At 35.9% G+C, this 16,407-nt stretch overlaps 1 protein-coding gene across 4 annotated transcripts in view; it reads right to left on the bottom strand.

Moving 5' to 3' along the window:
- The window catches only part of SNX13 (sorting nexin 13), a 156,607-nt gene that overhangs the window by 58,199 nt on the left and 82,001 nt on the right, over positions 1 to 16,407 (bottom strand). For all 4 annotated transcript variants that reach the window (XM_054496852.2, XM_054496853.2, XM_063667497.1 and 1 more), the window contains 2 exons: positions 1,763 to 1,901; positions 1,286 to 1,374 (listed from right to left, as the gene is read on the bottom strand). In XM_054496852.2, the coding sequence (XP_054352827.1) occupies positions 1,286 to 1,374; positions 1,763 to 1,901 (228 nt within the window). The remainder of the gene's footprint in view (positions 1 to 1,285; positions 1,375 to 1,762; positions 1,902 to 16,407) is intronic.

The raw sequence follows: 16,407 nt of genomic DNA, 5'->3' as shown, positions 1-16,407 counted from the left end.
TAATTCTGAGGATTTACAAAATTCATCTCCATCACTAACTTTTCCTTAGAACTCAAGATTACCAATTAGCATGTCTACTTGAATGTCAAACAGGGATCTCAAATTAAAATACCCAAAACTCAATTCTCTTTTCCAAACTTCCTCCTCTCTCAGTGTTACCCAATTCAGTAAACGGCATGACTATTTATACAGTTGCTCAAACCAAAATACCCTGAAATATCCTTGAGTTATTTTTTTTCTTTCTCACCCCATATTCACTCCATTAAGAAAATCCTATTAGCACTATATCCAGTCTCTAATCGCTTCTCACAACCTCCATAGACATCTCTTATCTAGTTTTAAATCAGGAGTATTGCAAATAATCTCTCAGTTTCCATTCTTACCCCTATCATCTCACACTTTGTGTCTATTCTCCACAAAGAGTAAAGATAATAATTTTAATTTTTAGCTCGTAAGTCAGGTAATGTCACTTGCCAGGGCAAATCTCCAATTGATTTTCATCATAATTAGAATAAAATAAAATTCTTACTACGGCCACTAAGACCATATACGACCATGTAAGATCTAACTCCCCGGTTCTTCTATGACTTCATTCCTAGCACAATAGCTCATTCATTCCATACCAATCACAACGACCTCCTCCAATTAACCAAGGACATTCTTACTTTAGTGCCCCTGCATTTGCTCTCATGACTGCCTGTAAGATAGATACTTCAAAGGCAAACAAAAATACATCACAAGACTAACTGCCTCATGTTATTTAGATCTCACTATGATCAAGTGTCATCGAACCTCTTGGAACCTACCTAAACCAGTCCAAGACATTCTCTATATGCTACTTTGCTTTATTACTGTTTTTTGCAGTAGATATCACCACCTGATATTATGCATCAATTTGCTTATTGGTTTATTTCCTGACTCTGCAACTAAAATGTAAACTCCATGAAAAGCCTGTCTACTTGGCTCTTCTAAAAAGTACCCAACTCACAAAATTGAATAAACGTAAATTTTGAATAAACAAATGATACACAAGTAAATGCATAAATAAATCAAGGAATAAAATAAAATCTTCAATTACTTTAACATTTTTCAGGCAGTGTTTTAGTTAAACTTTTTGGCATGTTTTAACAAATATTTATATCACATTGTAAAAGAGAAAACTCTTTTTAAAGTCCTCTTGTAAAGTGCTGCACTGGTAAATGTCCTACTTTTTGTCCTTTACTGTGCATTTTAATCCCTATAAAGTATTTATAACTAAACGTTAATTCAAAAGTACTTTACTTACTTTGCCTGACTGCAATCGCTGTATTCTTGAGTCACATACCTTCTTTACGAATAGTAAGCTATTTATTTGATTTTTGATAGTGTTGATATCTAAAAGCAAAGAAATCATGAACTAGAAAGTGGTAATGTTATTTATGAAATACTTTAAACATGCACTTACTGTAATTTAACAAAATAACCAATAATATAGCAATTGTTTTATTCAATAAAAGAAACCATCTGAAATTATACAGTGAAATTATTTAATTAAAAGTAAACCATGCCAATTACCTTCACTTTAGGGATAATTACAATAATCACATTCTCACATTCTGAAAATAATGCTTTTACTCTAACTAAGCACATGTTAACCTAATAAGGAAGATTTAATTAAGGTGAAACCATTAATAGCAGAAAATGACATTTGGGTAAATTAACCAAAGTTTTGAAGATATAATAATACTTCAAAAAAATATTTTAAATTAAATACATTACTTACCATCACCAGCTGTATCTAGAGATCTAAGATACTGTAATTCTTCTGCTGCCTTATCTCTGACTGCTTCTAGCTCTCCAATATTGTCACTCAATTTAATAATGTTCATAAAGGCCTCATAGTTGCAGTTAGAATCACGGATCTGAAAACAAGTTTAAGAAAAACAGGTGGGAGAGGAACTCACTTATGAAAAGGAAAACTGAATCTTGAGTGCCTACTATGTGCTAGGACAATTTGCTACATACTCAGTGCTTACAACAAAAAGAAAAAAGTTCTGTATTTGGGCACCTATATTCCAATGGGTCTTAGACTGCAAATAAAATAAAGTAAGTATTATACAGCATGTTTGAAACTGTAGCAATAGGAACATGCTCACAATATTTGATGATAGCAAAGAAGCCATGATGACTGGAACTAAACCAAAGACAAGCTGAGCAAAAGATATGGTCAGCAGCAATGGAGGGCAAATCTTCTGTTATAGTATAAAGGTTTTAGCTTTCACTCTGAAGCAAGTCAGAAGTTATACTGGAAGGTTTAAACAGAAGAGTAACACTCTCTAACCTAAAATATAACACAACCACTGTGTTGCTGTATAAAAACAGAATAAAGGCAGAGCCAAAATCAGAAAAAAAGACCAGTTAACAATACAAGTGAAAGATAATATAGTCAGGGAGCAGGGTGGTGACAGCGGTGGTGTGGTACAAAGTGTTTTATAGAATGTTTTCTGGTAAGATGGGTTTTGTAAAGACAATGCCAAAAGAATTTGCTGATAAATCAGATATGGCCATGAAATAAAGAGAACACAGAACTACACTAACAACACCGTTGGCCTGACAACTGGAATAGTGGAGTTACCACTAAACAAGATGGAGAAAAAAATTAAGAGATGCAGCATTTGCCGGGGGGGATGGGGGAAGGCAAAATATTATGAGGGTGTTTTTGGCAAAATTAAGTGTGAGATCCCATTAAATATAAAAACGGCCATTCGTATTCTTTTGAATATGATGGACAAGAGTTCAGAAAGGAAGACTACACAGAAATATGCATTTTAAAGTCATTGACATGGAGATGACACTTAAAATCATGAACATGGATGGGAATAATCAAGAGAATGAGGGTAGAGTGAAAAAAGAAGAGATCTAAGGACAGATACTCAGAAGATTTACTTACACAGCAAAAAGACTGAGAAAGGCCAAAAACGTAGAAAAAAAAAATCAACAAACTTTGGTGTTCTAACAAGCCAAGTACAGAAGTGTTTTAAAAAAGAAAATGACGGCCGGGTGCAGTGCTTGTAATCGCAGCACTGTGGTAGGCCAAGGCGGGCGGATCACCTGAATTCAGGAGTTCGAGACCAGCCTGGCCAACATGGTGAAACCCCGTCTCTACTAAAAATACAAAAATTAGCTGGGCGTGGTGGCAGGTGCCTGTAATCCCAGCTACTTGGAAGGCTAAGGCGAGATAATCGCTTGAGCCCAGGAGGTGGAGGTTGAAGTGAGCTGAGATCGTGCCACTGTACTCCAGGTTGGGCGCCAGAGCGAGATTCCATCTCAAAAAGAAAAGAAAAGAAAAAAAGAGAGGGGAGGGGAGAAGAGGGGAAAAGAGGATAAACTGTGTTAAGCATTTCATATAGGTGTAAAACAAAAATAAGGAATCTAAGAATTGACCATAACAATGGGGATTATTCTCTTTGACTTGTAAAAGTTTATTGGAGGAGTTCAAGAAAGAAAGAGAAGAGAGAAAATGTAGACAGCCAACAGTCAACCCTCTTATAAAGTTTTGCTGTAAAAAAAATAAGCAGGAGTAAAGAGTACTGCCTAAAATGGAATGTTAAGATCAACGATTTCTTTCATCTTCTTTTTAAAATGAGAGAGATAATGACAAAGGTATATGATAATAAGAATGATCATATAAAGAGTGAAAATGTGATGGTACAGAAAGTGTAAAATTGCCAAAGCAATAAAATGAAATTGTCTAGAAGGAGTCGGTTACAATGCACACATAAAGGACTTGCTTTAGCTAGATACATGGATATTTCACCCACAGTAACAGAAGAAAATATAAAATATACATGCATAGATACAAGTTATGAATGTATGTGATAACAGGATATTATGAAACATCTCTTTCGATTTCCTCAATTTTTCAGTGAAGAACTATGGTCATGAGCTAAGAGAAAAGATGTGAAAAAAATGTTAAATGAAAGTGAAGGAAGTATAAAAGAGTTGGTCAGAAGAGTGGGCCAGGTAACATAACAGGAAAAATTTAATGATTGCAAGGCAAGAATAAGGGCACAAATCAGATTGGTGCTCATGAATTTAAAATGAGACCAGTAAAAGTTTCTTTTTTTCATCAACCACATTCACCTGCTTAAAAATAGGAATGGAGAAGCAGTTATGTTGGATTTAACCAGTGTTGTGGTGTCAATAAGCAAATAAAGTTAAAGAGGTAAAGAAGTACAGGATGTTGTGGAGGGATTAATAACTATGACTGTAAATAAAATTTAAACTAAGCAAAGCAGGAAGAGTGGGCTATGAAAAGGTAATAGACTTCGGATGTTATCTATTTTAAACAAAAAGCCAAATAACTGAATACTGTAAAAGTACAAGACTATGTAAAAAGATGCATTACATAGAAGGGATCAATTATACAGTGGAAGTTGACTTCTAATTAGAAACAATAGAGGCAAGAAGAAAATAAAACAATTTTTAAAGTACTAAAAAAAAAAATACAGCAATTCTACATCAATGTAATATCCTTCAAACTTGGCAGTAGATGAAAATATTTTCAGAGAATAAAAAGCTCAGATAATTTGTCACAAGAAAATTGGCAATAGGCCAGGCACAGTGGCTCACGCCTGTAATCCCAACACTTTGGGAGGCTGAGGCGGATGGATCACAAGGTCAGGAGTTCAGGACCAGCCTGGCCAAAATGGTGAAACCCCGTCTCTACTAAAAATACAAAAATTAGCCAGGCATGCTGGCGGCCACCTGTAATCCCAGCTACTTGGGAGGCTGAGGCAGAGAGTTGCTTGAACCCAGGAGGTGGAGGTTACAGTGAGCCGAAATCGTGCCACTGCACTCCAGCCTGGGCGACAGAGCGAGACTCCATCTCCAAAAAAAAGAAAAAAGAAAAGAAAATTGGCAATACACAGAATCCTAAAGAAAGTTCTTCAAAATGAAGAAAAATGACAACAAAACTGAAATTTGTACCTACAAAAAAGAATGAAGAGTACTGAAAACACTAAGTAAATGTATGAGTGTAAAAGATTTTTTTTCTGTTCTTTATTTCTTTAAAAAGGGTGTTTAACGCAACAATTAGCATAGCACTGTGGAGTAAATTATGCATGCAGATGTAAAATACATAATGAAAAAGAAAAAAGGATGGGGGCTAATTAAAATTATGCTATAGCAAGGTTCTTCATATTTCATATGAGGTGATAAAGTACTGCCCTCTAGGCATATGATGACAACTTAAAGAGGACACTAATTCCTAGAGCAACCACTAAAATAATAATGGCTATAGGAACAAGGAATAGCTAGAAAGTCATTAAAATAATAAAACAGAATACAGGAATACCTTGTTACAATTCCACTGTGCTTTACTATGACACTTCATACTGTGTTTTTTTAACAATCTGAAGTTTTCTAGCAACCCTGTGTCCAGAAACTCTTATCAGCATAATTTTTCCAACATGTGCCCATGTCATGTGCATAAGTCACATTTTAATAATTTTCAGGATATTTCAGACTTTTTCATTATTACTATATCTACTATGGTGATCAATGATCTTTGATATTATTGTTTTGGTGCACTACAAAACAATCCTCATTTAAGATGACAAAATTAATTGATAAATTGTTTTGTATATTCTGACTGCTCCACAACTGACCATTCCTCCATCTCTCTCCCTCTAGTAGGGCCTCTCTATTAACTGAGACACAACAACATTGAAGTTAGACCAATTAGTAACCCTACAATGAACTCTTAAGTGTTCAAGCAAAAGGAAGAGCCACATATCTTTCATTTTCAATCAAAAGCTAAAAATGACTAAGCTTAGCCAGGAAAATGTACCAAAAGCCAAGACAGACTGAAAGCTTGGTCTCTTGCACTAAACAATTATCCAATACGAGAATGCAAAAAATAAAAAAAAAAGGTTCTTCAGGGAAATTAAAAGTGCTGCTCCAGAACAGATGAATGATAAATGTGAAGAACACTTATGGGTGATATGGAGAAAGTATTAGTGGTAAAGGACAGAAAATCACACCAGACACAACATTCCCTTTGTCCAAAGCCTATTCCAGAGCAAGGACCGGAATAGCTTCAATTCTATAAAGGCTGACAGAGGTAAGGAAACTGCAGAAGAAGAGTTTGAAGCTAGCAGACATTGGAGGTTTAAGGAAAGAAGCTGTCTCCATAACACAGAAGTACAAGGCGAAGCAGCAAGTCCTGATGTAGAAGCTATATGGCAAGTCATCCAGATTTAGTCTAGATCACTGATAATGGTGGCTATACTAAACAGATTTTTCACTGTAGACAAAACAGCCTTATATGGAAAAAAGATGCCATCTACTACTTTCACAATTAGAGGGTAAAAGCCAGTGTCTGGCTACAAAGCCTCAAAAGACAGAATGAGTATCTTGTTAGAGGCTAGTAGTGACTCTAAGTTGAAGCCAATGCTCATTTACCATTCCAAAAATCCTAGGGCCCTTAGGAATTATGCTAAATCTACTCTACCTGTGCTCCAGAAATGGAACAAGAAAGCCTGAATAATAGCACGTCTGTTTACAACATGGTTTACTAAATATTTTAAGCACACTGTTGAGATGTACCATTTACAAAAAGATTCCTTTCAAAATATTACTGCTCACTGACAACACACCTGGTCGCCCCAGAGCTCTGATGAAGGATATCAATGTTGTTTTCATGCCTACTAAAACAATATCCATTCTGCAGCCCAAGGATCAAGGAGTAATTTCACCTCTCAAGTCTTACTATTTAGGAAATGCATTTTTTGTAAGGCTATGGATATTTGCTCTAGATAGTGATTCCTCTGATGGATCTGAACAAGGTAAACTGATAACCTTCTAGAAATGACTCATTATTCTAGATGCCATTATGAATATTCATGATTCATGGGATGAGGGCAAATATCAACATTCACAGAAGATTGGCAGTTGATTCCAATCTTCAGAGATGACTTTAAGGGGTTCAAGACTTCAGTGAAGGAAGTCATCACAGATGTGGTAGAAATGGCAAGAGAAGTAGAATTAGAAGTGGACCCTGAACAATATCAACAATGTAAACTGAAACAACAAAAGTCAAAATGTGGGAGGATTAAAGTTTAAAGTTCTTTACAATTTTCTTTCTTTCTTTGCAATCAAAGTTAAGTTGTCATCAGTTCAAAATAACTTGTTATAAATTTAAGGTATCTTTTGTAAGCTTCATGGTAATGACAATCCAAAAACCTGTTAATAGTTAAACTAAAAAGCAAGAAATTAAAACATACTACCAGAGAAAAATCTCTTAACCACAAAAGAAGACAGTAAGAAGGAAGCAAGCAGTTACAAAACAACTAGAAAATAGTTACCTCCTTACCTATCAGTAGTAACACTAAATGTAAGTGGACTAAATTCTCCAATTAAAAGACATAGAGCAGCTGAATGTAGGCCAGGTATATGGCTCACACTTGTAATCCCAGCACTTTGGGAGGTTGAGGTGGGAGGACTACTTGAGCCAGAAGTTTAAGACCAGCTGGGCAACATAGTAAGACCCTGTCTCTACAAAACAATAAAAAAATTAGCCAGGTATGCTGGCATATCCCTGTAGTCCCAACTACACGTGAAACTGAGTTGGGAGGATCACATGAGCCTGGTTGAGGTTGCAATGAGCTGTGATCATGCCACCACACTCCAGCCTAGCTGACAGAGTGAGACTCTCTTAAAAAAAAAAAAGAAAGAAAGAAAAGGAAGAAAGAAAAGAAAAAGAAAAAGAAAATTCACCTCGAGGAACTAGAAAAGCAATAACAAACCAAACCCCAAATTAAGATTTATAAAAAAATAAATGAAATTGAGACTAAGAAAACAATACAAAAGATTGAATTGAAAAGTGATCTTTTAAAGGGAGAAACAAAAGCAATAAATGTTTATGCTAGACTAAGAAAAAAAGAGGCACCAAAAAAAATACAATCAGAGATGAAAATGGATATACTACAACTGATACAACAGAAATATAAAGAATCATCAGAGACCATTATAAATGATTATGCTCCAACAAACTGGAAAACCTAGAAGAACTGAATAAATTCCTGACACATAAAATTACCAGCAATAAACCATAAAGAAATAGAAAATCTGAACAGTCCAGCAACGAGTAATAAGACTGAAGCAGTAATAAAAGTATCCCATCCAAGAAAAGCCCGAGACCTGATGGCTTCAGTGCTGCTAAATTCTACCAACTATTTTTAAAGGAACTAATATTGATTCTATTCAATGTTTCCAAAAATTAAAGAGGAAGGAAGAGTCTAGTCTTGTATTATTTACTGCATCTTATATATTTAGAATCCCAAAGGAGTTGCCGAAACCTCATTTTATAATTCATTCATAAAGCCACGTCAAGGAGTCTGAAAACAACAATAACAACAAAACAATGCACAGATTTCTACACAACTTAATTTCTGATTCTGCTACACTTTTAAGTTGAAACTTGTGTTTCCAACTCAATACGAATTTACAAACTTTCCAAACATAAGCAAAATACCTAAAATTCTTGGATTTTCTCCACTCCCATTCTTAATTAAAATAGTTTTGATGTTTGGCTATTACTTCTGCAACAAGTAATTTTCACAAGTTTGTAAGAATTTTAAGCTGTAGATCATCCATCAAATGCAGAGACTGGACAGATTTTTATCAATCCTCTATCTCTTCCCGGTCTGGAAGGAATGTATTATCTACCAGCTCTTTGCAATTTAATTGGGGCCAGGTGCTGGTAAAGGTCAGTGGAAAGTGAGCAGAAGGGATGAATTCCACCTCCATTATTACCAAAATCTGAATCCAGACACCAGGCTCTTTCTCTTCCCTTGAGATGTTAAAGCAACAAAATGGAAGCTACTCAAAGCGCTAAGTTATGGCTTCAAGGAGAACTACCTCACCTATCTCAGAATGCTTTATCAACAAGAAACACGTTTTCATGATTGTGGCTCCACCTCCAAATACCATCACACTAATATATCATCCTAACCATATCATTTGTGCAGAATGAGATAACAACTATTTAAAAGAAAACAACATCCAAGGAAAATGTGACCTATTATAGTCAATTAACTTTTTCTTAAGAACTTGAAGTGATAATCAGACTATAAATAAATACCAAGTTTTGTCTAATTAACACTACCTCCTAGCTATGTAGCCCTTTAGAGTTTCTTCTTAGGGTTTGTAAAAGTTCAAATAAAAAGAAAAAAAATTATCTTATATATGAAAACCAGAATTTAGAGGTAAGTGGATAACACCAAAAAGGCAACAAGGAAGCTGGTCAAATCCAAAGTTTCTGGTGATATATTTAAAAATTTGTCGTAAATCAACGTTATAACTTCAGTCTTCAGGCTCCGAAAAAAAATTCACTTTATCAATAGTAAGTTTATTTTGTGGATGAAGGAATTATTTTTGCAGCTTTATTAAAGTGTGTCTAATATACAATACACTGTACATATTTAACATTTTAGTTTCATAATTTAGGGGATTTTTATATACTCTTGACTATTTCCACAATCAAGACAATAAACATACATATCACCCCCCCCAAAAAAAAAAATTAAAGAGGAAGGAATACTTTGAAACTCAATCTACAAGCCTAGCATTACTCTAACACCAACACCAGACAAGGACACAACAAAAAAAGAAAACTACAAGCTCATCCCTGATGAACACAGATGTCAAGATCCTCAACAAAATACTAGTAAACTGGCCAGGCGCGGTGGCTCACACCTATAATCCCAGCACTTTGGGAGGCCGAGGTGGCAGATCACCAGAGGTCAGGAGTTCAAGACCAGCCTGGCCAACATGGTGAAACCTCATCTCTATTAAATATATAAAAATTAGCAGGGCACACTGGCAGGCACCTGTAATCCCAGTTACTCAGGAGGCTGAGGCAGGGGGAGAATTGCTTGAACCTGGGAGGTGGAGGTTACAGTGAGCTGAGACGGCGCCACTAAACTACAGAGCAAGACTCTGTCTCAAAAAAAAAAAAAACTAATAAACTTAATTCAACAACACATTAAAAAGATTATTCACCATGATTAAGTGGGATTCATCACAGAAATGCAAGAATGGTTAAAGATATGAAAATCGATAAGCATAATACATGTTAACAGAATGAAGCACAAAAAACATTATCATTTCAACAGATGTTGAAAGGGCATTCAATAAAATTCAACATGACTTCAAAATAAAATCTCTCAAAATATTAGGTATAGAAGGAAAATACCTCAACACAATTAAACGCCATATATGACAAACTCACAGTTAACATCATACTGAGTGGAGAAAAGCTAAAAGCTTTTCCTTTAAGAACCAGGAGAAAAAGGATGCCTACTCTTACAAATTTTATTCAACCTAGTACTAGAAGTCTTATCCAGAGTAATTAGGCAAGAGAGAAATAAAGAGTATCCAAATTGGAAAGGAAAAGGTCAATTTGTCCTTGTTTGCAGACCACATAAACACCTATTTAGAAAAACCTAAAGATTCCAAAAAATGTTGCAGAATACAAAATCAACATATAATACTCAGTATCATTTCCATTTGTCATTAGTAAACAATCTGAAAAATAAATCAAGAAACAAATCACATTTATAACAGCATCAAAAATATAAAATATTTATAAAAATTTATTTTTAAAATGTGAAAGACACATAAACACTAAAAATTACAAAACAATGCTGAGAGAAATTACAGAGGCTTCAATAAATGGAGAGATACCATGTTCCTAGATAAGAAGACAAAATGTTAAAATATCCATTCTTCCTAAATTCATTTATAGATTCAATGTAATCACAGTTAAAATTCTAATAGGTTTTTAATAAAAACTAAACCTTTGATAAATTTTATGTGAAAAATAGTCAAAACAATCCTAGATAAAAAGAACAAGTGTAAAAGACTCTTACTGTCCCATTTCAATATTACTATAAAGCTAAAGTAATCAGAAAGTATGATCTTTGCATATGGGTACACAAAGAGAGCAACAGAAGAGTCCAGAATCAGAACCAAACATATTAGAGCAAACCGATATTTTAGTAAGGTGCCAAGGAAATTACTTTTATGAAAAAGTCTTTTCAACAAATGGTGCTAGAATATCTAGATGTCTGTATTTTAAAAATCAATCTAAACTGTCATATTCCACACACATAAAAAATGTGAGATAAATCATAGAACAAAACATAGAAGTAAAAATTATAAAACTTAGCATAGGCATATAACTTGGTAATCTTCAAATAAACAAGGATTTCCTAGAGAAGACCAAAAAAATACTTTAGCTGTGGAACACAAATTGGGAAATTATGTTTCATCGAAATTTTAAAACTGTCATCAAAATACATCACTGAACAAGAAAAAATACCAAGTCATAACCTACGGAATAATATCTGCAATACATATAGCTGATAAAGAACTTATATGTAGAATATACGAAGCATTCTTACATTATCAATTTAAAAAAGATAAACAGATGGGGAGAAAATGAGCACTTGAAAAAAAGATACAAAACAGGCCAATAATCACAGGAAAAGATGCTCAGTATCATTAGTAATAAAGAAACTGCAAGTAACCACAACAAAATACCAATTCACACATACTAGAGAAGTTAAAATTTAAGATTGACAATGCTAAATGTTAATCAGAATGTGGAAAGACCAGAACTATAAAATACTGCTACTGGAAAGGCAAAACTATAATACAATTCTGAAAGATAATTTGTTCATTTCATTCTTTTTTCTACTGTGGTCAAAAACAGAAAACATAAAATTTATCACCTTAAACATTTTAAGTTAACAGTGGTATAAACTATCAGAACATTGCTTTTAACAGTTCTCTGATCTTTTATCTTGAAAACTGAAACTCTAGGTCCACTGAACAAATCCTGTTTGTTCTCTCCTCCCAGATCCCAGCAACCAACATTTTACTTAGAGTTTGACTACTCAAAGAGAGATCATGCAGTATTTGTCTTTCTGTGATAAGCTTATTTCACTTAACACAGTATTCTCAAGGTTCATCATGTTGTAGGATACACAGGATTTCCTTTTTTTTGTAAGGCTGAATGATATTTTACTGTATGTATATACCACATTCTCTTTATGCATTCATCTGTTGATAGACACTTAAGGTTATTTCCACCTCGTGGCTACTGTGAATACTACAATCATGATTACACAAATTTCCCTTTAAGATCCTGTTTTCAATTCTTTTGGATAGAGACTTAGACGTGGGATTGTTAGATCATACGGTAACAATTTTGAGAAGAACCTCCAAACTGTCTTCCAAAGTGTCTGCACCATTTTACATTCCATCGATAGTGCGGAAGAGTTTCAATTTTTCCACATCCTCGCCAATACCTGTTATTTTTTTTTTTCTTTTAATAGTGACCAAATGGTTGTAAGATAATTCATTTACTATTATGGTTGTGATTTGCACTTCCATAATGATTAGGGATGTTGTGCATCTTTTCATATTACTGTTGGCCATCTGTATAACTTCTGTGGAGATATGTCATTACACTATTTTGCACATTTTTAAATACTTTTCTTTTTCCTGTTGTTGAGTAGTATGAGTTCTTTATATATGATGGATGTTAATCCCTAATCCAATATATGGCTTGCAAATATTTTCTCCCATTGTATAGGGCACCTTTCCACTCTGGTGATTATTCCTTTGTTGCTGGGCAGCTTTTTAGTCTGATATACTCTCACTCACTATTGTGTTATTTTTGTCTGAGCTTTTGGTATCATATCAAATAAATCATAGTCAAATCTAAGAAGCTTTTCCCTTACATATTCTTCTAGGAGTTTTGTCATTTCAGGTCTTTAATCCCTTTTGAGTTAATTTTTACATGCAGGGCAAGGTTAAGGGTCCAACTTCATCCTTTTGCATGGGGCTATCCTGTTTTCCCAATACCATTTGCTGAAGAGATTATTCTTTCCCATTTTGTAGCCTTGATACAAATCTATGCAGATTATTTGCATATGCATATGAGAACTTACTTCTTGGTTCTCTATTCTGTTCCACTAAGTCTACATTTCTATCTTTATGCCAGCACCATACAGTTAATTACTGTAGCTTTGTAATAGGTTTTGAAATCAGGAAGGGTGAAGTGCAAAGAAACATCATTGGGATTTTGGTAAGTATTGCACTGAATCTGTAAATTGCTCTGGGCAGTATGGCTGTCTTTACAATATTAGGTCACTTCATGAACATAGTATGTGTTTCCATTTATTTGTGTCTTTTTTTTCTTTTTTTTTTTCTGTGATGGGGTCTTGCTCTGTTGCCTAGGCTGGAGTACAATGGCACAATCACAGCTCACTGCAGCTTTGATCTCCTGGGCTCACATGATCTTCCCACTTCAGCCTCTGGAGTAGCTGGGACCACAAGTATGCACCCCCATGCACAGATATTTTTATTCCTGACATTTTGTTGCACAGTACAATAGGGACTGCATTCTTGTTCATTAAGTAAAAATATGGCAGGGCAGGAGAGCACCCCTTTCACCCCACCCCTGCCACGAATGTCAGGCAGCCATCAGGTGATGGGTTTGGCAGTTATCACACATACAGTTATCACACACACACACACACACACACACACACACAGTGTGATAACTGCAAAAATAATTCACAGCCCACACCAGGGAGAGGCAATTTCCTGATGGTCCACAGCTGTCACACTAAAGTAATCACTGGTCACAGGCACCAGGAAGTGGCAATTTCCCAAACAGATAAAAACACTTGAGGTTGGTAACTAGCTTCCAATAAAATCTCAGGAAACAGTCAACTGAGCTCGAGGATGTGCATTGAGAGACAAAATGACAGAATATGACCTTCTGGTGGAATGCCCCCAGAAAAGTGAAGAAAGTCTCAGATGGAAATGGGTACAACTTCCTAAACATACTGCGTGTGCTCACTTCCCAAGTGTAAGGAGGGCACCGTGCATGCGGGCAGCCCACCCAAAGGGAAGAATTATGGGAAAAGGGATGCAAGATGCCAGAAGTGGACCAGTACATAAAATCATAGGATCAAGGTTAAACAGGGCACTTGACCTCCAAAGTGCCCACTTGGGTCTCTTCCAGTGTACTTTCCTTTCTTTCCTGCTCTAAAGCTTTTTAATAAACTTCCACTCCTGCTCTGAAACGTAACCTCAGTCTCTTTTTCTGCCTTACGCCTCTCAGTCAAATTCTTTCTTGAGGAGTAAAGAAGTGAGGTTTCTGCAGAACCATCAGTAATTCAGCTATTTGCTGCCCCCAACAGTTTGAAATATTTTTAGAATATAGGTTAAGCCCACTCCAAAATGTTTTTACTATATACGTAATTACAGTTAATGCAGTTAATACATGCTCAGGAACAGAAAACTGAACACTAAAAAATATATGTATAGAGACAGAGGGGAATAAAAATAATTCCCAATCCCATGAGTGAGAGATAACCATAACATTCTGTTCAACTTGCTTCCATTTTTGGACCAGAGTTAATAATTATATCCTGATTACTTAAGTTTAGTATACAGTATCCATTTTCTGTACTACTAAACAAATTTTATTATTATTTATCCTGAATTTTAACTTAAATGTTTATAAATTTTGCATGTAAGTTTCTACCGCTTAAAAACATACTATTTTATTACATAATCCATACTCATTGCAAGTGAAATGAAATACATAAAAAAGAAAAATTACCTTTCTATTAACATTTCAGTGTATATCCTATGAGAATTAGTCATTAATAAGTATATTTTTCTAAAGAATGAGATATTTATCTAACATATATGCTAATTTTAGTTATCTTTTTCATGCAAAAGATATGAACAATTTTTCAAGTTCATAAAGATATACTATCATGACTTTAAATGGGTATACAGTATTCAATTGTATCAATGTGTTATTATATATTAACTAATCCCCTATTTGGGACATTTAAGTTGCTTTCCATTTTTTGCTACTATAACCAATGCTGCTATGAATGGTCTTAAATATACATTATTGGAGGAGGCCGAGCAAGGTGGCCAAGTAGAGCCCTCCAGCGATCATCCTCCCCACAGGAACACCATATTAAACTGTCCATGCACCTTCACAGGAACCATAAAATTAGGTGAGTGATCACAGTACCTGGTTTGAGCATAATATCAAGGAAAGTGGCATTCAAAAGGGTAGGAAAGACAGTCTCGCATTGCCTCCACCACCCTCCCCTCAACCCCGGACAGCACAGCACAGAAAGAGAATCTGTGGGCTTGTGGGAGGAAGAGTGAAGTGAGTATAGAACTCTGCTTTAAAACTGAGAAGTGCTCTGTCACAGCACAGGACAGAATTCCACTAGCACCCAGGGAAGGAGCATTTAGACCAGCCCTGAACCAGAGCAGAATTCTTCAGCTCAGGGGGAATAACTCGAATCCAGGTGGCTTCACTATGGGCTGACTGAAGTGGCCTGGAGCACTAAATAAATATGAGTGGCAGTCAGGCCACAAGCACTGCAGTCCTAGGGGAAGCCCTGGTGCTACACACACTCTTCTCAGCGGTCAGTAGACTTCGGGTATGACCCAGTGTAACACCAGCTATGGTGGCCAACAGAGTGTCTGTGTCATCCCTCCACCACTTCCAGGCAGTGTAACTCCAGCAAAGACTCCTTCCACTCAGAGGAAGGAAAGGGAGGAATACGGAGGGCTGTGTCTTAAAACTTAGGTACCAGCTCAGCTGCAGTAAAACCAAAAACCAGGCAGATTCCGAAACCCAAGAATATACATCTTTCCTCCTGGACAGCATTTCTAGACCCACCCTTGGCCAGAAGGGAAGCTGTTGCCCTGATGAGATAGACCCAGTCCCTAGCAGAATTCACAATCTGCTGACTAAAGTGGTCCTGGGCCATGAATAAATATCAGCAGCAGCCAGGCAGCAGTGGCCACAGGCCTTAGGCAAGCCCCAGTACTGTGCTGCTCTGCGAGGCTTGAGGTGCAACTCTGCACAGTGCCAGCCATGGTGACCATGACAGTGTCCATGTCACTGTTTCCCCAACTCCAGGGAGCATTACACAGAAAGAGACCCTTTGTAATTAAGAGAAAGAGAGGGAAGAGCATGAAAGACTTCGTCTGGTAACCTAGGGAATTCTCCTTTATCTTACTGAAGTGCATCATGGCAGTGTATTTAGGACTCTCCAAGAGTCACAGTATTCCTGGGCTTAGGGATCCCACTAGTGCTGAAATAGCATAGTGACCATAGGCTTAGGTTACAACATTCAATCCCTTTTGACTTCATGAAAAGCCCTCTCAACAACGATGGTACAAATAAGCCCAGATTGAGAAGATTAAAATAAATAATTAACTCTTCAATGTCCAGACATTAATGAACATCTACAAGCACCAAGAACATCCAGGAAAACATCACCTCAAGAAACTAAATAAGGCACC

Source organism: Pongo pygmaeus, chromosome 6 (assembly GCF_028885625.2).
Source record: "Pongo pygmaeus isolate AG05252 chromosome 6, NHGRI_mPonPyg2-v2.0_pri, whole genome shotgun sequence".
Classification (NCBI taxonomy): Eukaryota; Metazoa; Chordata; class Mammalia; order Primates; family Hominidae; genus Pongo; species Pongo pygmaeus.
The sequence above is the reverse complement of the archived record's forward strand: the minus strand, read 5'-3'. Positions and strand labels throughout refer to the sequence as shown.